This window comes from Cervus canadensis, chromosome 28 (assembly GCF_019320065.1).
Source record: "Cervus canadensis isolate Bull #8, Minnesota chromosome 28, ASM1932006v1, whole genome shotgun sequence".
Taxonomy (NCBI): Eukaryota; Metazoa; Chordata; class Mammalia; order Artiodactyla; family Cervidae; genus Cervus; species Cervus canadensis.
This window is the reverse complement of record NC_057413.1, coordinates 45,611,112-45,635,692: the sequence shown is the minus strand read 5'-3', so window position 1 is coordinate 45,635,692 and position 24,581 is coordinate 45,611,112. Positions and strand designations below refer to the sequence as shown.

The 24,581-nt window shown below is 50.8% G+C and overlaps 1 protein-coding gene and 1 long non-coding RNA gene across 2 annotated transcripts in view; one reads left to right on the top strand and one right to left on the bottom strand.

The window, feature by feature from the left end:
• LRFN2 (leucine rich repeat and fibronectin type III domain containing 2) overlaps positions 1-11,070 on the top strand; it is a 200,052-nt gene extending 188,982 nt beyond the window's left edge. Inside the window, exon 3 of the mRNA XM_043450946.1 lies at positions 7,649-11,070. Coding sequence (XP_043306881.1) covers positions 7,649-8,612 — 964 coding nt within the window. The 3' untranslated portion in view covers positions 8,613-11,070. The remainder of the gene's footprint in view (positions 1-7,648) is intronic.
• A 10,777-nt stretch (positions 11,071-21,847) lies between these two features.
• On the bottom strand, positions 21,848-23,283 carry LOC122430128. The gene is made up of 3 exons (XR_006266234.1): positions 23,156-23,283; positions 22,901-22,969; positions 21,848-22,459 (listed from the first exon to the last, which is right to left on the bottom strand). It is a non-coding gene; the product is annotated as an uncharacterized LOC122430128 (long non-coding RNA).
• Between the last annotated feature and the right edge of the window lie 1,298 nt (positions 23,284-24,581).

Here is a 24,581-nt window from a genome sequence, read left to right as displayed (position 1 = left end):
CTCAGGGTCACCTCATTGTGTCTTCAGGGGGCTGGATTAGTCAGGAGAGGCCCGCTACTGGGGTGAATGGAGGCAAACGCATAAAGGCTCAAGCATGGGAGAGTTTGATGTTTTGCTCTCCCGAGGGTCCAGGGCGGTCTCCTGGGTCTGTCAGGAGGCCTTCCTCACATGCAGACTTGGGCACCAGATTTGCGGTGCCCCTCAGGTGGGCCGAGGCTGGTCACCGCACCCAGGGTCCAGGGAGAAGGGAGCAGGGACTCCCGCTCTTTCTGGGCCTGGCCCAGAGGTACACATGCTGCTGCCGTGTTCCCCTCGCCAGAACTCACCACCTGGACCCCGCCCAGTGTGCAGGAGGCTGGGGAGTGCGGTCTGGAGTGAGCCCATGAGAGGGGGACTGTCGTCCTCGGGGGTTCGCTCACAGGCTTTGCCCCGAGACTCAGGTGGCCTCTAAGAACCTCTCCCATTCCCATTCCCAGATGTTCCAGGAATAGTATAGCTTTAATGGTAGCAGTTAGGGAAAAGTAGACTCGGCCTGCAAGTGTCTCTGGGAGAGGTCATGTGGGGAGTCCCCTCAGAAGTATTGGGGGACATGTGGAGTCTCTGGGGCACTGGGGAAGCTGGGTAGAAGAGGGACATAGCAGTGACCAGAACACTGTACGTAACCAGAACCTTTCTGTACCATTTGTATGTGAACACCTACACACACACACACACACACACACACACACACACACTCACACTCACAAATACTCAGGCAGTCAACTCTCAAATGACAGACACACAGACATGTCTCCCACACATCTTTTCACACACACACATTCACTTGCACTCACACAGTCCAACACGTATCTACATGCAAGTTCATAAAGATTGTCAGGGGTGCCCTTCAAAGATGTAGAAAAATGCCTTTCTAGGAAGATTTCCTTAGGACCAGCCAGTGTCTGAGAGTCACCAGCCATTGTATTATATTTAACTAAGAATCCCTCAAATTTGTACAGGCCTTAACATTTAGCAAAGCACTCTTTCATTCACTGCTCAACCATGGGGTAAATATTTACTCAGCAGTGACTCAAGGCCAGATACTATGATTGGCAGAGGAGATGCAAAGATGAAGACACAGCCCATGTCCTCCAGGGAGACATAGGCATCCGTGGAGCAGGGCTCTATTGGAGGAAGGCAGGAGGGGCTGTGGGAGCAGAGAGCAGAGATGGGGTCAGAGGTGATGCTGAGTCAGGCCTCGAAAGATGGGGTCACCAGGTGGAAAAACACAAGTGATTTCCAGGAAGAGGAGCTGCTCTGTGCAAAAGTGCCACGTGTTAGATTTGGGGAGTGATGAGTGATTCCGAGAAGGTGGCAAAGTGCTTCCTTCAGCTGGAGTTCTGCTAGATAAAATGTGATGCTACTGACATGAAGTAATGACAGTTTTCTCCAGAAATGCAATGAAAAAATACATTTTTCCTTCTTGTCGTGTGAAGTATATGTTCTTGTGTCACCTAGGATTCACTCAGGGGAAAAAGGGAACACTCTAGATCTAAGAAGGAATCTGGTACTGGGGTTGGGTTACAGGTAATGGAATTGCTGAGGGGTCAGCATCGCCGAGATTAGCTATAGCCAGAAGCCACTGCCATCACCCACCCCACCCAAGGACTTCAGGTACAAGGAGGAGATGGTTTGATCAGAACCTAAGATCTAGGTCTATCTGGCAGGAGCTAGAACCCCTGAAGGTGGGATCACAGAGGAGGCTCAGGAGCTGACAAGGAGATCCCACTTAAAGCAGAAAAAGAGGAAGAAATACCTGGCTCTCCCCTCCTCCTACCTGCTAGGGCCTCCATTGGACAACTCTACCTGGGAGGCAAAGGAGCTTGGGAACAGGCAAGGGGGTCTGGGAAATGTAGTTCCTCATTGTCCAGGGGAGGGCAGGTGAAGGGAAGACAGATGGCAGAGAATAACCAGTATGAGAATGATAACCATGATGAGAGAGTAACCAATATGCTCCTGTGTGATGTCTTCTAAAACCTCTGCTATCAACTGTAGAAGTCAGCTGTAGATTTGTTTGCTAGTGTTAAACTGAATGAACAAATACCAAAAAGAATATTAATAGGGGGGGAAAAAAAGGAGGAAAAACAGCTCAGAAGCAGCTACTTAACGCGTGTTTTGTTTTTCCTGGGTAAGCGCTTGGGGTGGCAGTTTTAAATTGTGCTTTAGAGCGTATGAGCTTAATTAAATTTAACACTTTGGAGCAACTTAAAATAGCAATTCATGTTTTCTACTAAAAGAGATGTCGCCAGTTTATGTGACGGAAAGAAATCTATCAGGATTTCAGGATGAGTCTTTCACAAAGAGGGCTGTGACCCAATAGTTGTGCCAGACATCTTTTTTTTTTTTTTGCCTCTCCAGATCCATTTGCCCCTCCTGCCCACTGCTGTGTGCCCTGAAAGGTTGACCAATGTGCCCCCATGAACTCTGGCTTTCAGTTGGGTTCGATCATGGGGAGCAGTAGCAGAAGGCTGGGAAGAGGGAAGAGACTTGAGGCTGGGGTACCTATTTGTCTGGTCATCACCCTGTATGGTTGCCCCTGGTTGTCTCTGCCCCTCAACCAAGTTTTTTAGACTGATGTGTCTCCACAGGCGGTGATTTTGTCCCCAGATGGTAATGTCTGGAGGCATCTTTGGTTGTCATAACCAGGGAGGGGGGCTACTGGCATCCAGTGGGTAGAGGCCAGGGATGCTCCTAATAAACACATACAGTCCACAGGACTGCCCTACCACCAAGACTTATCGTCCAAGTGTCAGCGGTGCCAAGGCTGAGGCACCCTGCTCTGCCTAGGGCAGTGCTTCTCAAGGTACTTGTGGTGAAAAACCAGCTTTCTTTTCTGAAGACCAATGCTTTTGTAAGAATATCATAGAAACACTTTATCAGAAAAAAAAGTGACCACTCATTTAGGTGTCCCAACCAGTGCTAAATGGCTGTAAAATGTTCTTAAAGCTTACTGTCAATGTCTGTGCTGTCTGATCATGGACCAGGATCAAACAGCTCATCAACGATCACCCACCTGTGGGCCACACTGAGTAGCGCCCACCTCCGTGAGTCTCCTTCCTGAATCTGGAAACAGCTTGGCTGCGACAAGCCCTGGGTTACTATCTGTGCGCTATGGTCCCCATCCCTGGCCCACTTCTCTGAAAGGAGTCCCTTTACAAGTGGTCCTTTATTATCCCATTGCTCTAGGAGTGTGCCCTCTGCACCATGGGGCCTGACTGATTCTGAGTTGTTTTAAGAAGGTGGGCTAGGATGAGGGTGTATGAGTGGAAGGACAAGAATGGGATGGGAAATCTGGGTTGGGAGCCCAGCTCAGGATCCTGGGTGTCCCTTGTAGGTCATAGCTAGCCCTTGAAGACTGTTTCAGTGGCCAGGGGACACGTCCAGAGTTATGTTTTAGCTGGAGAGTACTCTGGAGATGATGGTGTTGAGCACAGACTTCAAGGAAGCACAACCAGAGGTGGGGAGGCCACTTTGGAGACCAGTGGCAGACCGGAAATGGTGAGCAAGCAAAAGCATGACTGTGGTGATGGAAAGAGGGAGAGGTTCAGAAGGTACAGCCTGCCAGCCAGAGTGCTCCTAGGTTGTGGGTAGGAGTGAAGTTGTTAATAACCTGGGTTCTTGGACTCTTTAATCAATGGAAATTGCTAAGGACCAGATGAGAAATTCAGGCAAGGCTTTTCTGGGGCTCCTGCTGCAGCGCGAGGAAGCGGAAACAAGTACAGATGCCCTTATTCACCCCCCAGGGGGGAGGGGTTTGAGCTGGTCCCATAAATGGGACGAGCGTGGGACAGATCGGTGGGTCAGGCTCAAGGGGTGGATTGGGTGGTCTGCCCACCCCTGTGTTGGTGCTGCATGCAGAGATCATGCACAGGACCCTGCTTTTGCTTCCAGCACCTCAGAAGTGGCAGTTGGGTTTTGGCCTTTTTGTATCTTGTTGTTCATCATTTGCCCCCACAGGGCATGCACACAGTTACTTTTAGTGCCTTGGAGCTTCTTTGTAGGGCTTCCCTGGTGGCTCAGATGATAAAGAATCTGCCTGCAACTGGGAGACCCCAGTCTGATCCCTGGGTCAGGAAGATCCCCTGGAGAAGGGAATCTTCTTTGTATTCTGGTGCTCGAGGAGACGTTTGTCCAGGTGCAAGCACTGCAGTGCAGGGCCCCAGGTCCCAGTCTGTCTCGAAGAGGGATCCAGGCTCCCCAGGTCTAGCCCAGGGGCAGTCAGTAGTCAGGAACAAAATGGGGTGGGCATGGCCACGTGGGCAGGAGATGAGGTTGGTTCTGTCACTCGGGTTTGAATAGTGCCTGATTCACATGACTTTCTCTGGCAGGCCATCCTTTCACTGCCTGGAGTGGGGAGCAGTCTTGCTTGTGATTAAGAACCAGGGTCTACACCCCACACCCCCCCCTCCACCCACCCCCGACCAGAGAAAACAAGAGCTGCTTTTCTGCTCTTAATCCTGGGAAGCAGGCTTTTCTATCTGGCCTTTCTTCTGATGCGCCATTTACAGTGCACGGATTTCCCCCGCCTGACCCTTCATCCCAGGTGCCAGCTGCTTGCTAAGGATCAGACTCACCCTGTAACACCTCCCTTAACAGCAGCCTAGGGGGATGGGGAGAGGCCAGGCAGGGTCCACACAGCGTCGCCCCGGGAGGGCAGGAAGACAGGGAAGTGGCTGAGAGGCAGCAAGGCAGAGCGATCAGGAGTGGAGGCTCTGGGGCCAGACTCTCCGGTTCGGATCCTGGCTCTGCCACTTACTAGCTGGGCGCTCTCAGGCAGGCAGCTTAACCTTTCTGTGCCTCAGGCTGTTACATGTAAAACAGTAATAATAACGACCTCCCAACAATTGTTGGATTAAATGAGTTAGTCCTCTTAACAATCCTGGCAAAGAGTAAGCCCTCAGTGTTGGCTACTCTTAGTAGTAGTAGTAATAACCAGGTCTGCTTCCAGGATAAGACAGCAAAACACTGAGATGATTTCTAGGCTCAGAATCCCTCTCCTGTGTCCTGGGATTGTGGGGAGGTTTAAACACAATATTGAGTATGAAAACCCTTGTCACATACCAGGGGTTCAATAAACCAGCCAACCCATCCCTGCCCTGAAGGGATATGTTCTTTTATTGCTCATGACCCAGAGAGGTGGCCAAGTGAGGTGGGTCAGAGGGGACTGGAGTTGGACTGCCTGGGTTTGAATGCCGGCTCTCCATGTTATGTTTGCCTAACACCTCTGCAGAAAAAAGACCACGACAGTGGCTGCTTCAGAGAGTTGCTGTAGGGCTAAGCGAGTTGATAGACATAGGGTGCCTAAAACAGGGCCTGACGCACACTTGCCATGAAGCATTTGCTCTACTGTCATCGGGTTTCCCAGCGGCACTAGGGGTAAAGCACCTACCTGCCAGCGCATGAGACTAAGAGACACGGGTTCAATCCCTGGGTCAGGAAGATCCCCTGGAGGAGGGCATGGCAACCCACTCCATTATTCTTGCTGAGAATCCCATGGACAGAGGAGCCTGGCGGGCTACAGTCCACGGGGTCACAAAGAGTCGGACACGACTGAGCACACACGCTACTATGTCACCATTCTGGGTGTGCACAGCTCCTGCCGCCCCAACTCACGTCGCTCACGTCGCTCACACCGCTTCCCTGAGGTGGAAGGAGGTGGACTCTGCACAGCAATTGGCCCAGCAGAACCGAGGTCCTGTTTGTGGAGGAGTGTGAGCCTCAGTGAGCTGAGTTGCTCCATGGCAGGGGCTGGCTGACCTGCAACAGGCCTGGGAGGGGTTTTCACTGAGAAGAGGAAAATCATCCTCATTTGTGGAAAGGAATAAGCCCAGACTGTGGATCTAGAAGCTAGTGTCAAAGCCCAGACTGCCTCATCCTGGCAGTCCCAGCTGTGTGACCTCAGGCCAATCACTTAACCTCTCTGAGCCTTGGCCAGCCCTCCTCTGTGACCTGAGGGCCCAGGACTGCCATGATGCACAGGTGGAACAGATGGACCTAAGGGGCTGGGTGCTGTGCCTGCTGATCCAGGCCTCCGCCTCCTCCACTCACCTCTTCTGCCCCACGAACTGTAGCTATAGGATGGAGGTGGGGACGGGCCAGAGGACTCAACTTCCTTGTGTGGCTTCCCCAGCAGCCAAGAGGGGCCGAGAGTGAGGCGGGAGGCAGGAGCCTCCAGCGCTGCCCACTGACGGGACGTCAATACCTGCCTGTCAGTCCCAGGCTCCATGTGCGGTTCCCAGGTGGAAGTCTTCAGGCTCCAGTATTTCGTGTTTGAGGTCTCAATTAAGCTGCCGGGCCCTGGGTGTGAGCCGTTGACGGGCGCAGACGGCGCTGGAGTAGCAGGGGACCGAAGGATACCCAGTTCTTTGGGAGCTGGGGGTGGGGGGCGGAGGGGTGGGGGAGGCTGCAGAGAGACGAGGCTCCTTCCGGCTGAGGTGAGTATTTCTGCAAGAGTGTATGTGGGATGAGACAGACGTCGTTTCTAGGAACTCTCACCAGAAGGCATGCTGGAGGGGCCGAGGCTAGGGTGGACCAGCCCCAGTGCGGGGAGATTGCTGCCCCCTCTGACCCTCTCTGAAGGTGGAGGGAGCCGTCAAGTCCTCCCCAACCAGTGATACTGCCCCGGGTGTCTTTGGATGCCCCTGGCCTGCTATGGCAGTGATGGAGGACCCCGCTGCTCCCTCTGGGAAGCAGAGCTCCCCGCAGTCTTCACCACTGCACCACGCCCTTCCCCTCCAAGCAACGCCCCTCTTCGCACCTCCAGTTTGCTTCTGCCTAGACCCCCACCCACCCTCAACCCATCTGCAGCAGTGAAGTTCTCCCTCCTGAGATGAGAGAAAGCCATCTGGAGCGGAGGGTGGCCTTGGCCTCTGAGGACAGGACCTTGTCCGTGACTCAGCACAGCTCAGGCTCGGAATGGGGCTCAGTCAGTGCTGGGAATCTCCTAGGACAGACGGGGGGTAGAGGCAGCCCTCCGGGTGGGCGGCCATGGCTGACCTGACTCTCACCCCCACGGCCCAGAGACCAAGGGGCTGTTTGAAGCAGAGAAGGCAGAAGCGGGGAGGTGGGCAGTCCCTCTTGTTTAATTTCTGTGTCTTCACGTCTTTAATCTCTCTGCCTCCCCCTCCGCCCCTCCCCATGTCTCCTCTCTCTTTTTTCCCTTGAATCTCTCCCCTTTGTTCTCCGAACCTCCAACTCCAACCACTCTCTACCGTCAACTACCTCCTGTTCCATTCCCTTCGTGGTCACACTCATCATCGATTTATTTCCACCTCGTGCGGGTTGTCTCCCGCACCTGGTTGCCAATGTCTCTCTCTCTGTGTACCTGGCTCTGACACATGTACCCCCACTCCGGAATCTTTTCCTCTCTTTCCCCCCCATCTCTGTTCTCTTACCTGGGTCCCCCTCCTCTCTGGCTCTCCCTTCTCCTGTCTCTCCACCTCTTACCTCTCCTCTCTGCCTCATTCTCTCTGCATCTGCGGCTCTCTCCCTCTCCATGTCTCCTGTCTCTGTCACCCTCTCTCTTTCTTCTACTTCTGCCCCTGTCCCCCATCACCCTACTGTCCTTCACCATGCCTGCCCCTTTGGACCTATCCCCTCCACCTCCCAGGATGATCCCAGCCTCCAACAAGGCCTTTGTGGTCAACAACCTGGTGTCCGGGACTGGCTACGACCTGTGCGTGCTGGCCATGTGGGACGACACGGCCACCACGCTCACGGCCACCAACATCGTGGGCTGTGCCCAGTTCTTCACCAAGGCCGACTACCCGCAGTGCCAGTCCATGCACAGCCAGATCCTGGGCGGCACCATGATCCTGGTCATCGGCGGCATCATCGTGGCCACACTGCTGGTCTTCATCGTCATCCTCATGGTGCGCTACAAGGTCTGCAACCAGGAGGGCACGGGGAAGCCCGCGGCTGCTGTCAGCAACGTGCACTCTCAGACCAACGGGGCCCAGCCACCTGCTCTGGGCAGCGTGCCCAGTGGGGCCCCCACGCCCGGGCCACCCAAGGTGGTGGTGCGCAACGAACTCATGGACTTCAGTGCCAGCCTGGCCCGAGGCAGCGACTCCTCTTCCTCCAGCTCTCTGGGCATCGGGGAGGGGCTGGGTCGGGGCCCCTGGAGGCTCCCACCCCCCGCTCCCCGCCCCAAGCCCAACCTTGACCGCCTCATGGGGGCCTTTGCCTCCTTGGACCTCAAAAGTCAGAGAAAGGAGGAGCTGCTGGACTCCAGGACTCCAGGCGGGAGAGGGTCTGGGACGTCGGCCAAGGGGCACCCCTCGGACCGAGAGCCACTGCTGGGGCCGCCCGCGGCCAGGGCCAGGAGCCTGCTCCCCTTGCCCCTGGAGGGCAAGGCCAAACGCAGCCACTCCTTCGACATGGGGGACTTTGCGGCCGCAGCTGCGGGAGGGGTCGCCCCTGGTGGCTACAGCCCCCCGCGGAGGGTCTCGAACATCTGGACAAAGCGCAGCCTCTCTGTTAACGGCATGCTCTTGCCCTTCGAGGAGAGTGACCTGGTGGGGGCCCGAGGAACTTTCGGCAGCTCCGAGTGGGTGATGGAGAGCACGGTGTAGGCCTGGGGTGGGCCTCCTCCCTCCCACCCTACCAGGGTGGGAGAAGGGGAAGCATCTTTACCCACAAGTCTTTGTGGAGTTTCCATGGTGATGTTTACATCCAGGGACCATTTTGTCTCCCTGTCAACGGCCTCCCCCCGCCCCACTATGCCACCCACACACACCTTCCCAGGCCTGTCCCCCACCACCCGTCGGGGTGTGCTCAGGGAAAGCGGACTCGATCGCTCACATGTCAGACTGAGCCCTGAGTGTTTGGAAAGGCAGGGCTCCTGCCTTTCTGATCACAAATGTAGCCTATAAGCAAGCGGCTTTGGATTGCGGATGGTTCCAGTGTTGTCTTGTTTCTTAATTTATTTCTCCCACGTCCCAGACTCCTCCTCTTCAGTGACACAGATAATGGAGAGTTTACGCCACGCACAAAAGTGGGTCCCAGAAGCCCTGGTGGTGGGCAATCGCTGCCAGCTGAGCAAAGCAGGGAATGATTTGGGTGGCACGTTTGTTCAGGGGAAGATTGAAGTCCTCTGTCTAGACCCCCTCATTACTGCCAAGTCCCCACACTCAGGAGGGCTGAGTGAATCCCCCATCGCGGGCCCAGCTTCCTTTGCTTCTCAAACACAACGCCCCACACCCAGCACATCAGCTTAAACCAGAAGGGTAATTTGCAGGACTCTACATGTGGGAGAGGGAGAAGGGTTTTATGAGACCCATGGGTACAAAGCACCCTATGGAGGTGCTTTGGGATTTTTGCTTCTTTTAAGGGAAGCTGGAATGGGGGGGCATGGTTGTGAGGGGGTTGCCAAGAGGTTTTCTCTTAAGGGGAGTGGACTCGAAGGAGCAGAAGGAGCACTGGACACAGAGTCCAAAGCTACAAGTCTGGGTTTCAGAGCCACCACCCAATACCCAGTTGAATACAGCAGGCAAGGCCCTTTCTCTCTGGGACCTCAGGCTCCTAATTCATGAAATACTGAGATCGTGCCAAATCTCCAACTCCCTTCCAGCTCGAAGGACTAAGGATCCTTCATGACTAAATGAGTTGCAGGATTTTGAAGCTTGAAGAGGTGTTTGCGATCATTTCACCCTTAACCTTCTCTCTCCTTCCCTCCAGAGTCCAAGGGACCTGCCCAAGGTCACATAGTGAGTTAGTGACCAAGTCAGGGCAGGCCCCAAGGCCACGTACCTCTTGGGGGTGGTGTCTGAAATCTGTTACCAAGTCTTCACCGTGGCTAGGGCGTTTCTGTGTCTAGAGCCTGTCCTTCGTTTGTTCTTGAAGAAGGTGGCTCAGGGTGGGACACGGGGACACGGGGGCTGCCTTCCATGATGCCAGTCAGGAGGCGGATCTGTCATGGACATGACAGGATGGTGATGGGAGGGGCACACAGGCTCCTGCCCATCTGGGGACTGAACCCCACATTCACAGACCGTGGTAAGAGGGGACAGACGACTTGTGGCCGGTGCGGGGGAAGGCATCTGGAAGCATCTGGAGGGTCTTCCCCCGCACCTCTGTCTCTCTTGGTCCCTGTCTGTCCCAGGTCTCGCCTCATTGTCAACACACTACCTCTCCCCACCTCATTCCTTCCTTTCCCAAACCTCCACCACAGAGCTCTAGCCTCATTCTCCCTCCTTCTGCCACTTGCCGACCGCACAGACTACAAAGCATACAGGTGAGTCCATCTGGGGCTGAAACGTTCTGATGGGCTCAGACCTGGAGCTGAGCTGGTGGTCCCCCAGCCCCACCCAGAACACACAGGCAGAGGGCGGGGAACCGTCTATGCAGGACTGCCTTCTGGCTCCCACCCAGGAGCCTCCAGACCCCATGCCTTCCTCCTTCCTTGCCCCCCTCCTCTCTCTCCTCACCTTCCCTCCTCTCTCCTGTCTTCATTCCTTTTTTTCTGGTGCCTCTCTGCCTCCCCCCAGTCCCTTTCTGGTCCTGACCAGGTCATCAACAGACCAGGCCGGTCTCTTCCTGAGACCACAAGCTCACTTCCAGCCCCAGTGCTGGAGCACAAGCTTTCTGCAGTCATGGGAGACCTCCAGCCTCGGTGACGTGAAAGAAAATCTCCCCCACCCTCCCTCTTTCTCTGCCCCATTTTCCTCCTCTCCTTTTTCCCTCTGCACTTTCTCACTCAGCCTTTTCTAAATGTAGCCATTGAGGAGGTGACCCCAAATACCACTCTCTTTTTGCCTTTGGCTTCAGGCGCCTAGAGGAAAAGTGGTAGACTTGGGAAGCGAGGGGAACCAGCTGTCCTCGTCAGCGGCTCCAAGCTCTGTCGTGACATGATATGTACTAGCACTTGTGTTTGTCAGGTTTGGAAAGCAACATCCCTGTGGGCAGAATACAAATGCCAACCTTCTCCTTTACTAAAAAAAAAAAAAAAAAAGTGTACAGTAAAATGTACAGTTTTAAAATCAACAACTAACCACACTACTTGGGAGAGACAAAAAAAAAAAAAAGAACATTCCTGTGTCTGTGAAGTCTGCTGTTTATTTCTCTGGAAACTCTGTGGTTTTCTGAAGGTGGCTTCGAGATGGCATTTTCTCTCACACCTGTTTGGTTCTACCTGGTGAGAGCCTGCTTCCTGCTAAGTTCACATATAAGGCGGGAGCCTTCTGAACTAAGAGAGAATGGGCCCGCCCTCTTGGAGTAAAGGTCAGTAGAGGGTCTGGAATGAAGCTCCAGGCTAAGAAGGAATAGTTCAGTCTGTCCAGGCTACCTACCACCTTATGGCTCTGTCCTCTCACCTTCAGCCCTGCTTCCTTTTTCCTGGACAGTGGCCACCACCACACGTAGCCACTAGGGGCGCCAGAGTACCTTCCACCCACTTTGGGTGAGCCCAAGATGGCTTTTTTTTCCCCGAAAGGGTCTTTCACTGGGGAAGCAGAACAAGGTGGGGCTAGTGGTAAAAAACCCGTCGGCCAATGCAGGAGACATAAGAGACACAGGTTTGATCCCTGGGTCGGGAAGATCCCCTGGAAGAGGGCATGGCAACCCACTCTGGTATTCTTGCCTGGAGAATCCCCATGGACAGAGGAGCCTGGCGGGCTACAGTCCACAGGGCCACAAAAGAGTCTGACACAACTGAGGCGACTAAGCACGCATGCACTCAGGATAACAAACCAAAGCACAGACCCACGGTAGAGAAACAGATGAGCTTCTGGAACACAGCTTCCCAACCCTACCTTCCTCTTAGTGTCTAGGTCAGCACTGTCTAAGAGGTATAAAGTCTGTGCTGCACTGTAATATAAAATTTGCTAGTAGCCCATTAAATCAAGTATAGAGAACCAGGTGAAATTAATATATAGTTTATTTAACCCAATATATCAAAAATATTTTCATTTCAACATATAATCCCTACAGAATTATTAATATTTTACATAGTGTTGGGAATCTGACGTCTGTTTCACACAGCACATCTCAGTTCAGGCTAACTGGCTTTAAGGTGCTTGAGAACCACACGGGGCTGGTATAGTCAGCTCCACATGTGCAGCCACTGACTTGGAAGCACAGCTTCTGGAAGTGGAAGGAAGCTAATAGTTACTGAGCACCTACAGTTCCAGATCCTGTGCTGCTGCTTCATCTGCATGCATCACCAAACCCTCACAGCAGTCTCTCAAGGTAAATACTATTATGCCAGTCTTTCAGATGAAGGGGCTGAGGCTCAGAGAGGTTAAGTAACTTCCACAAGGTCACACAGTAAGTCTGGCTGCAAAAACTTAGCTCTTCCCATGACATCACACTACCTCCTCTATCCTTTCTTCCTCCCTTCAGCTCATTCGTTTCAGGCAGTATTTTGTCCTGACTGAAGTAGTCAAATTTATAGTCTGATCTGAAAGCCTTTGGGTTGGCTTCAAGGACTAAAATTCTCCGAATGTTGACTCAGGGTCCTCTTGGTTAAGTGGTTTCTTCTGACCCCACGTTAGTCTTTCTGACCTCTTTTGGCTTGTATACATTCCTACTCTGGCCAGGAAAATCCACCCAGGCTTCAGATGGTCCTGCCCAGACCTTACCATCCCTCCTCCTGGCCTGGTGACCTCTAGATGTCCCTTGTTTAATAGTTTTCCATCTCCAGCCTCATCTGGTCCCCTCTGCCCTGAAAGCCTGTAACTTTGTCCCCTAAAGACAGAAAACCTCACAAAAGCTCACTCCAAAGACCAAACCCATCTTCCTGTCTCTTCCTAATTCAAAAACTTCCAACTGAAGAGGTGTTTGCCTACCAGATCCTCTTTCCTGATAGACAGAAGGCTTTAGCTCTCTGATCTCTTGCAGAAGAGAGGTAGCTGATACAGTCTGAGCCTGGCTGAATTATTAATCTTTCTGGCAAGACTTCAACCCTCTCTCCCCAAGTTCAGTCCACAAATTGATACAGTCCACAGATTCTCCTCAAAGATTTTTTTCATTTTCCCATGATTACAGCACTAAAATCCCAAAAGAACTTAGACTTGCTTTTTTTTTTTTTTTAAGTGACATCATTTCTAACCAGGTAAGAGGAAGGTCACTGTCTCAGATGTCCCCCTTCCCACATGGGTCGTAACTTTTCTCCCAGAGTCTGCGGGTATCGATGTTTCCTAAGTACAGGCTGAGTGCTTCTGTGTATTCTGCTGTCTGTTCTCAGTATGTTTGCAGTGAAGGTCTCAGGGCTTCAGTAAACTGGGTGGGGCTTCCTCTGTTTTTGCAGCCATGGGGATTTCTGCAAACTGCTGCTGGTGAAATAGACACACTTATCCAAAAGAAAGGGCTTCCCTGGTGGCTCAGACGGCAAAGAATTTGCCTGCAATGCAGGAGACCCAGGTTCGATTCCTGGGCAAGGAAAATCCCTTGGGAAGGGAATGGCTACCCAGTCAAGTATTCTTGTCTGAAGAATTCCATGGACAGAGGAGTCTGGTGGGCTATAATCCATGGGGTTGCGAAGAGTCAGACATGACTGAGCAACTAAGCATGCCTGCATCCGAAAGAAAAGACTGTTGGCAAGGAGCAGGCAAAATCTGAACACATAGTTTTACACATCATGCTTAGATCCCCAGACCCGTGTGACACAGTTGGCAGAGGAAAAGTTTGCTGTGAAAAGAAGGCTTCTCACAGGTAAACAACTGAGGTTTCTACCTTTGCATAATAAAATCAGACCCCTACATGGGTTGCTCTGCAAACATCTCAAAGGAACACTACCCCCTTCCCAGTCTAAAAATACCTATTTGTGTTTTCAGCCTTTAAGCCAAAGATCTTAGATTCTCAGCTTTCATTTTATTTCAGGTTCCCCAGCTCACAGCAGTGAATGTTTACAAGGCTCATAGGTTTCCCTTCCCTGCAGCCTCTAGCAGAGGGAAATTAATACGTTTCCCAACAGACCAAAGAGGGAAGCTGACCTTTCCCTCTCCAGCTATCCTGTGATTCCCAGCAGGGCCATTCAGCATCTTCAAACAAGTGCAGTGGTCTTGTCCCATGATCTTATTTGGGACAATGTTTGGCATCTTTCTTCTGCTCACTGACTCTGGGGAAACGGACCCAGATTGCAGGCTCTTGTCTGGTTGTTGTCCTGCTTTGTTGGGATAAGGATCTTCTGATCCATTTAGCCAACAGTTGAGTGTACTCCTAGGGAATCACAGCCAGCATTCTCTCCACCATTGAGTGCTGGAGTCTCTCTGGGGCTGTGGTGAGGAAGATCTCACTACCCAGGCCCTTCCTGGGATGTCAGTGCAGCCTGCAGTTACTTACTTGGTTTCCTATTGATGAGAGGGTGAATCTGGAATCTCACCCATCTCCATGAGATCCCCAAGCCCACCTGGGCCACAGCCAGTCAGCCTACTGACCAACCTCCCACAGCCCTGCGCCCCTCCGTCCAGGCTGCCCATCTGGTTAGGTGATGATGAGCACACCCCCTCTTCTTTTGTCACCTCCTCTGTAACATGTGTTCATTGGTGCTTTCTGGCACATCCAGCAGCGACTCCAGCATTTATATGTCTTGCCAGGGTGAATGTCTTTGCTTTGAATCCCCAGTGCTATATCTGAGGTGTCCTTGGTTCCCAAAACCATGGTTACATCTATCAGCTGACCTTTCTGTGACCAACCCCACTTTCTCATGAGACAAAACCTCAGAGCCCCACACCTGTCCCCTCCATCTCTGACTTGGCCTGTCCTGGTAACAAGCAAGTATCTTGTTCACCATTTGAGAAGGAATATTACCAAGAAGAAGAGAATTAAGCCTTCAGTTACATTCAGTAACCTTGAATGTTACCCTCCTGGGTTCCCTATCATACCCTTTCCACACATTCCTTGGGGACTCTCTCAAGGATAATATTCTGCCTGTCTACCAGGGATTGGCTGGTTGCCTTAACTACCCTGACTAATTATGGGAAAGTTCTCATCCTTTCATAGGTTGACACAAGCTTGGTATTTTCCAAGTTGATGTTGAACTGCAAGATTATATTGATAATAGCTAACATTCATTGAGTTTTCTATGTTCTATGCACTGTTCTAAGAGCTTCCTATAGATTATCTCAACTTGTCATCAAAACAGTTCAATCAACTGGGTTACTATTATCATCCCCACTGGAGAAGCTAAGGTAGAGAGGGGTTAAATAACTTGCCCAAGGTCACACAGCTAGTGAGTGGCAGAGCTGCGTAAACATTCAATAAATTGATTTACACTGAAGTTACCTACAGAACTGCAGAGACCATTAGAGATGCAGAGCTTGCTGGGTTTTAGATCAGAGCCTGAATCTTGGTATGTGAACCTTGAGTTTGAGAAAATGATCCAGAAGAAAAAGTGAGAGAGTTGGAGCAATCAGCACTAGGTGTTTTCAGCAAGCATTTGCTAACCTACTGTGTGCCGAGCACTCTCCACTATGGAGAGAAATCAAAATAAAAGTGAAGGACACTGGGCATGCACTGGGGGGCCTTACACACTTCCTCAAGGGGCAGGACATAAGCTAGTTTCCAGACCTCTGGTTTTACAGAGGTGGCCTGTTTTCACTCTTTTAAAGATAACTTATAGATGTACTACCCAGGAGGAGATGGATGGGTGGATGGATTGGCCTCAAGCCCACATGGCACCTCTGACTGGAAGAGTTCACTAGATTTTAAGTTCCAAAGGGACCAGCATGGTGACGTGACCAGCTTTGGGCCAAAGGGACCCAAGCAGGACTAGAATCCTGTACCAGACAAGCAGGGGCAGAAGGATGACAACTGTGGCAATTCCAGGAGCTTCTGAGGTGGCTGGGAGGAGGCCTGGAAGAGGGCAGATGGACAGCTGCAAAGAACTGGAGGGTCCTGAGTAGCCTGAGGCAGGAGCACCTGCTTCTGGAGGAGGAGGGGCATCCAGCGCGAGGAGCTGGTTTCAGAGTCTGTTTTTTTGGCCTGAGTTTTCTTTCTTGTAAAGTAACAGTGGTAAGTATCATCTCTGGTAAGTATGCCTGAGGAGTTACCATTTAGTTATATAGATCACACATTGGGTTGGGAAAGACAGAGTGATAACGGTCATTATTATTAATGATATGCATCATTGAAAACATTATTATAAGTTACAGCATATTAGCAATAATATTAGGGATCTCAGGCTCACAGAATCTCAGGGCTCACAGAGCTATTAGAGGTCATCCACGCTGGCCTCCCACAATGGGTATTAGAATCACCTGTTCAATATCCATGAAAACTGTTAGTAATCTTATTACCGGCAAGCTCGTGCATGATGAATTTCAGAATTCACCCCAGACAAGGAGCGGCTCCCTGTACTCCAATCAGACCAATGCCTGATGGTTATGTTTCCTGGTGGGTCCTTGCAGAGCCATCATTCCTTCCTTCACAAGGAATCCAGAGCCCAGAGAGAAAGTAGCTGGCAGAGACTGCTGTGGCCCAACAGTGGTAGGAAACCAGGTATAGAGCCACAGTCCTGCAGGGAAAATCTCCCCTGGGTGCAGTCAGGGGAGGGGAGGAGCTGTTGTTTCCTCGCTGAATCAACCCTGCTCACGCCATTGAGAGAAGGAAGGAGGCAGGAAAGGAGCAGAAAGTACATGGTAGCCTCTGCAGTCCCTGAAGCTCCTTTAATTTCTGAGATCCACTGTCCCAGCAGTTAGAAGGGCCTGGAAGATTCCAGACCTCTCCCCTAGGTTCCCTCACTCATCAATTCCCCAATCCCTGCTCCCCCTTCACCCTTGTCCCAGGTCTGACATAATGATGAAAATCAAACCATCAGGGCTCTGGAAAGACAAGTGCTGCCACTAAAAGCTCCCACTGGCTTTTCCTTATTCCTTTGGGTGAAAAGACCCTTCTGTAATGTAAATACTCACGGGAAGACTCTGCCAGGGGCCAGGTAAACCATCCAGGGAGAGGCTGGCTCTTCAAGAAAGTAGAGCGGCCAGAGGGTCCCCACTGGAGTCAGGTGGTGAGTCCTTCCAAGGGGTGGTGGGATGACCCCAGGCAGCCCTCTCACCAGCCCTCTCTGCCTCTCCTTAACATCCAGGTCTCCTGTAGCAAAAACAGCATCCATCTGCTTGAGGTGGGAAGATCATAATTGGCTCCCAGCTTGGTTTTTACTTCTGAAACACACTAGTACCAGCTTGAATGAAGAAAGAATGTTAGAGAAACATTTCACTCACTCCGGAGGTAGAGGGGGCTGGCTGGAGCGTGCACATCTGGACAGGTCCCTTGCGAGAGCTGCCGGCACACAGCTGCTTCAGGAAGGGGAACAGGACACGATACTGGGGGTCAGTGACCCCCCACACACCAACAGCTTGGCATGGAGACAACTGTGGGTCACCCTAGAGGCCTGGGAGAAGGTGGGGAGTACCTCAACAGCAATCAAGGGGCCTTGTTCTTCCTTTATCTTCACACTTCTAAGCCTTCTGTTGGGATTCTACCTTCTGAGGAATCCTTCAGACAGCTGTAGGTTAATTCATTCCTGACCTGCTAGGCAAGCAGAGGCTGGGACTTTTCCTGGGACTTTTCTGTTGAGCTCTAGGGCCTTCCATCCTCCCTGAGATTTATGGGAAAATGGGGGCCTGTGCCAGGCATCATAAAATCCCCTTGCCTAAGCTGCCTCCATCTTTGGTTTGGAGTAAAATACTAGATAGAGGGGGCCTAGGCACGAGTATCCAATTCTACCCTGGAGGAGGAAATGGCAACCCACTCCAGTATTCTTGCCAGGATAAAGTCCCATGGACAGAGGAGCCTCGTGGGCTATAGTCCATGAAGTTGTAAAGGGTTGTACACAGCTGAGCGCTCACTCACACTGTATCTTCTTTGGTGAGCTGTGTTCTTTTTCAGGTGCCTTGGCTAAGATTTTAAAATCACACACACACACACACTTCTACACATTGAGATTTTGATTGGCATTGCACCAAATTGCAGTGACCTGACATCCTTGCAATATTGACTCATAACTCAAACACGGTGTCTCACTCCACTAATTTAGGTCTCTGTGATTTCTTCCAATATTTCCCCCACTTTCTGCATAGAGGGATTGATATCTTTTGTTAGGTTCATTCCAAGGAATTTGATATTTTGATATGGTATAAAAGGTAAAATTTCAAAATTCCAAAATTTTAATTTCATACTCTCTAAATTACTGTTTGCTGTTTAAAACAATAATACTTTCAATGTATCATGGGGTTCATAACATGTTGAAGTAACCTATATAACATTGATAATACAATACTGAGGAAAGATAAAATTATAATTAGGGGAAAAATAAATAAAATTATAATTAAAGAGTATCCAATTCCAGGGGTGGTCAACCAAGGTTCCTTCCCTACATCCAACTTTGTCTGCAGAATGGTGGAGGATGAAATGTAACTGGAGACACTTATGATACAAAAAGTCAGCAGCAGAGGTAGAGAGACTGTATGGCATCTCACTATCAAAAATAAATTCTTTCACATGGATTATCACTCCTTCCATTCCTTACCTAAAAACTCCAATTTATACATTACTGCTTTCCCCACTTTATAGATTTTCCAAACTGAGGATGAAAGTTGCCCATTCCACCACCACCACCCCCAGTTCTTATAGAGCTTATGAAGCAGAAGTGGGTCTCAAACTTTAAATTTTCTAACCCCACAATTGGAGTTTCCTTCACATGACACCCCTGACACTCAGCCGTCACAGTCCTGGCTGCCACAACAGGAAGGCAGGAAGCCAGAGGCCTCCACACAGGCAGGTCTTGGGGAGGCAGACAAAGGCTACAGGACCCTAGGAAGTTGAGAGATGGGACTGAGAAGGGCAGCTCTGTAGGAATTCTATGTGGATATGAGGCTTGGCCCTCTGGGGACAGCCCAGATGGGAGAGGGGTCATAGACTCTTATCCACCTTGGGATAAGCAAAAAAGAAGGGATGTGAGAGGGGTCCAGGAAAGAATGAGCAGGACAGGAATGTAGGGCAGGATCGGAAGAGCAGTTGGGAGGACAGCTGTGCAGGTCCAAGGTGTGGATCCAGTCCATCTACCGTCTTCATCTAGAAGAGGGGGAAGGAGCAGAAGGCTGGGGTGCACTCCACAAGGAGTGCCCTTGAGGGCCCTCTACCTAGTGAAGCCAGGAGGTTAGCAGGGCCCACCAAGGAGTTGGTTGTTTTAGGATTTGAGTGAGTGTGCTGTATGCTTTGAGGCTCTGATTTCTCAAAGGAACCAGTCTGGCAAAGATTCTTGGCCCATGTAGTAAGAGAAGCAAATTGAAAAATCGTGGCTATGCCTGCACCTGCATTTCAAGGTCTACTGAAGGAAGAAAGGGCTGGCTTCTCCATGCTACTGGAGGCTTTGGGGCACAGCTGCACCATCAAATCCACTTGTCTTCCAGGTCTCCACGAGGAGATGACTGGAGACTAGATGAGTGGAGAATGATGGAAGGTGATGAGCCCCAGGCCTTTCAGATTGTTCCAGAATGCACTGGCCTGCCACAGCCAGTTTCTGAGAAGAGGGCTGCACAGAAAGATGGAAGTCTTTCAAAAAGTTTTATGGAATCTGGGTTGGCCTTGAACCAGCTTGGGGAGGGAGGACTTGGGATGCCTTCCTTTTGGTTGTGATACACCCTCAATAGGCTAGTTCTTTTCAGAATACAAAGGATGGTCCAAGCAGGAGAGAGGGAACTAGCGTTATTTACCAAACAGTGTGGTAAGCATCTCATATACTTCATGTATTGTTCCTCATAGTCTTTGCGCATCCTGGTTACCTAGGGGATAGATCATCCATTTTCTGAGAAAACAGACACAGAGATGTTAACGACTGGCTGCAGGTCATACAACTAGTTAGGGAGAGGGCTGGAGATTTAATCACTCAATAACTGCAGTTGCCCCCAAAGTAACCTATGCAACAGCTAACAACATTATACTTTCAGTGAATTTTCTGGAAGGTGAGCAATGAAAAGGGACTCTGACATTAAAAAGTAGAAGACATGGAGAGATGCACTGAGCAAATATCTAGTGACTTCTCCGTGCCTCTCCTGGTGCCTCCTGAGTTAAACTTTGTCCTGACAAACTAAGCACTAAATAAACCCCATGTCACTGTTTGTTTTTTTGTTTTGTTTTGTTTTCACTTTCTAAAGTGTAAGGGTTGGAAAGAAGGGAGAAGTAATATAGAACAATAAGGCAAGCACACTACACACCCCTCCCTTCAAAGGAGTTGGGTCTTTTTCCCATTTCAGAAATGCTCAAAATGGCCACAGTATCTCTCTGCCTCCAAATCACAGAGCTCTCTATAGCACAAATAATCCATAGGATTTGAGAAGTTACAGATTCATGATGATTGATGATATGAATCAATGGTAACACTGTTAGAAGTTTCAGGCCACTAGTGATTATTATCTTTCCCAACATCAGGGTCTTTTCCAATGAGTCAGCTCTTTGCATCAGGTGGCCAAAGTATTGGAGTCTCAGCTTCAACATCAGTCCTTCCAATGAACACTCAGGACTGACCTCCTTTAGGATGGACTGGTTGGATCTCCTTGCAGTCCAAGGGACTCTCAAGAGTCTTCTCCAACACCACAGTTCAAAAGCATCAATTCTTCTGCACTCAGCTTTCTTTATAGTACAACTCTCACAACCATACATGACTACTGGAAAAACCATAGCCTTGATGGAGGAGAAGGGGACACCAGACGATGAGATGGTTGGATGGCATCACTGACTCAATGAACATGAATGAGTAGACTCTGGGAGTTGGTGATGGACAGGGAGGCCTGGTGTGCTGCAGTCCATGGGGTCGCAAAGAGTCGGACATGACTGAGTGACTGAACTATTATATGAATATTAGGCCCAGAGTCTCAAGGCTGGATAAATCAGAGGTTTCCAAAGAAGCCCTCCTCCACTCACCAGTATTCCTGCTGGGTGGCATGATTACAAATAGGTCCATACCTTTCATTCCTAAGTCCACCAAGGAACAGAACAGATGAAGAACACATACTCTGTGCTTCAAGGAGCTCCAGGTTTACACAGACTCCAGCATTCCTCCTCCTCAAAAGGTGCCCAGAGCCATTACAGAAGACAACTCCAAGAATATTCTGTGATCATCACTGACATAGAAAAACATAGAACCAGGGCCCAAATGGAAAGTCTTAGGGAGGTCTGTTCTCTTGCCACATCAGCTCTGGTATCCATGGTACACAGGGAAGATAGGCAGGGGAGAGAGGCAGAGGCACTGGGCAACTTCTGAGGCCCTAGGAAGCAGAGGTTTGTGTTCTAGGACTGTCACTCCCATCTGTGGGATCCAGGGAAGTGGCCCACACCGCTCAATCATCACATCACAGGCCAGTGATGGGATACCTGCACTCTTCCATTCCTGCTCTGAGGATGATAACCCACCCTCCTCCACCCTTCTTTCACCAGCAATTTGTTCCTTTACAATACTCCCTTTATCCTCAATCAAGGACTAAAAGAACAAAGTTATAAAAATAGCAACTAATAAAATTCTAGGGCCTTAATATGAATCACTGTTTACCTGCTTCCTCTGACCTGACTTTCTGGTGGATAAACTGGTTCCCTTTTAGTTCCTGCCCTATTACAATGCAAATGCTCAGAAAACTCTGCCCGGTGTCTAGTAAACCAGGTAATTCCAGGTCCCTAGAGGAGACAGTGATGAGTTTTATTCAAAGGCAGGGGTGGGCAGGCTGAGGTGCCCATTATAACATCCCCTCCACCCACCTCTCATTGCCCATTTCCCTGGGGATGCAAACACCTTCCACCCAGTTTGAGTGGGAAGGATAAAAAGGATCCACATGAGTCTTCACTTTTGAATCAGCACACCGAACACAAGCCGCAAGAGTCAAGAAGTAATGACGTCTTTATTAAACTTCTCCACGTGACCAGTGGTCTGAGAGGCTCTGGGGGAGCCTGGGTGACTGGCCAGGCCCCTTGAGTCCCACAAGCCTCCTTCATGAAAATGCAGTTTTGGGGAACAAGATGATGCACAAAAGAGGGAAAATATACCTATATAAAGAGTCAAGTTTCCATGTTGATGGTAAACAGAAAAGCTTTGGGGTTATAGCAGAACTCTGGGACAAACAGGGAAAAGAAGACTGAGGAACGGAAGGCAGTGGCCCATACCTCTTAACCAAGGATCTTGGGAACCTTGGCCTTGGAGGGAACCAAAGCCCTTGAAGGTTTGGTTTTCTCCTGTTGCCTAAAGTTCAAGTCTCCTCCCTGAAGGCAGAGTACTGGATATCTGGAGGGAAGGGTTGTGGGTGTGAACAAAAGTTCCAGGTCCTACCAGCAGCTCTTTTTCCAGATGGCTAATGCCACAGCAAAGGCTGGGAAGGAAGAGCCGGGGAAGTCCACTGGAGCAGGGACCCGGGAAGGGTGCTTCCTAGTTCCTAGAAGATGACAGGGTGGACAAAGGGACTGCCTCCATGCTCTGTTATGGCTTGACTGACCCATCCTGTGGAAGGAAAAAGGCAGAAACCTGGTACACAGAAAAGACAGCAGCTGGGGGGACGGCAGCGGGAAGAACAGAGTTAAAACCCTAATCAGTAATTTGCAGCACATCTGTTTTCCAAAGACACTGACATAATCACCCCCGTTCTCATCATGATTCAATAAGCATTATGATTTTTGTCACTTTCCAGGTGAGAGCACACACCCATGAAAAGGTCAGTAAATTTCCCACAATCACACAGAGCTCGGGAGGGGTATCTTTGGACTTGAAACTGATCCCGACCCCCCCACCCGCCAGATCTCCAGTTCATCCACCCCAACCCTTCACCAATCACAGCAGGGAGGGAGGTGATAAACGAGACTAAGAAGTTAGGAAAGATACCCGCAAACCGGGAAAGGGAGGCCGGGAAAGGCCCGGGGTGCACAGGGATGGGCCGGCACATACTTGTCCTCGGAGTCCCAGTGTCTTTCAGGACATTCAAGTGGCTCTCCTCCCTGGGATGGAAGAATAATCCTTCCACAAGAAAGACACAGTGGTAAAGAGAGAAAAGAGTGGAGACATGCTCGGATGAAGCCCAAGGCGAGGGGGAAGGGGCTTGCAAGGGGCTTGGGGACCCATCTCCAACCACCACCCATCTCCAAGGGAGACCGGGAGCACAAAATCCCTTGGACCCCTCCCGCCACAATGTCTACAACCAACCTGCGGTGAGGGACGGGCGCCCAGTTCTCCACATCCTGGGCCTCAGGGGTTTTCCTGAATCCTTATAGCAGTTCTCATCTTCCTGGAAGGGGAGATCCCCATAAGCCCGTTCTCTAAGTAAGTTAGCTTCATGCCATCTTAGAAAAAAATGAGCCAAGTGCCGCTAGAAATTAACGGATCCCAACAGCTTCTTCTGTGGCCGTTAGACACGCCCATCGCCCCGCCTTCTCACCAAGCCTCCTCCAATCAGAGGCCTTCCTCCCTCTCTGCGCCTTCAGCCCGGCTGTGTGTAGGTGGCGGTGCGGGGGAGCGGCTCTGCCCCTGCCAGAACGTTCCACAGTCTCTGAGGAGTGGCTTGTGTGGTAGAGTCTGCCTGCAGTGCCGGAGACCGGGTTCGATCCCTGGGTCGGGAAAGATTCCCTGGAGGAGGAAATGGCAAGCCACTCCAGTATCCTTGCCTGGAAAATTCCATGGATGGAGGAGCCTGGCAGGCTACCGTCCACAGGGTCGCAAAGAGTCGGACACAACTGGGCAACTTCACTTCAGACCAACTGTTCCAAGGCAGGAGTGTAAGGAGAGAAGCCTGCTGCTGGACTCCGTGGAGTTTGGGGGCTTCTGGGGAACGTCTCCATCTTGGATGAGCCAAGCACTGTGGGAAGGAGGTGGAGGTGTGGGGTGGGGGCGGGCAGAAGGGGAGGTAGGAGAGGGAATGTGAGTCCCCGGAACCTTCAAGGATATAGAAAGGCTACAGTCTGGTGTCTTGAGAGCAGTGGCCCGAGCTTTATAGTTAGCAGACCAGCAAACCACAGTGACCCTAATCCCAGAGTCCTCACCTCTATTTTACCTCAGAGAAAAGCACCATCCAGAAGGCCCTGAGTTTGAGGCCTCGTGAGGGTTAGGGGCAGAGGTGGCGTTCAGACCCGGCTAATGACAACTTCTGACCTCTTCACACCAACCAAGTCCCTGTCACAATAAAGGAAGCTTTAACCAGTCTTCGCCAGCTTTGGGGACCCAGAGTCTTCTGGGACTAGTTGCCATTATCCCCTGCCTCCTTGTATCACTGCAGCAGGACCTGGGGGGCCCGGGTCCTTACTCAGAGTCATGCTTTCAAGCCAATAGGAGAAGGTTGCCGAGCAGATGAGGATGCCTCTGACTTCTTAGAGAAGAGGCCCGTGTGTTACTATTTGGGGCTTCCCTGGTGGCTCAGACGGTGAAGAATCTTGCTACAATGCAGGAGACCGTTTTTATTGGGCACTTATTTTGAAAGACTCAGTCCTGAAAAGTTAAAAATACATCATTGTATTTGAGCATCTCATATTACTTATTTAAAAATTGAAATAAGGAGTTCTCTAGTAGTTTAGTGGTTAGGATTCCATGCTTTAACTGCAGAAGTCAGGGTTCAGCCCTGGTGGGGGAGCTGAGATCC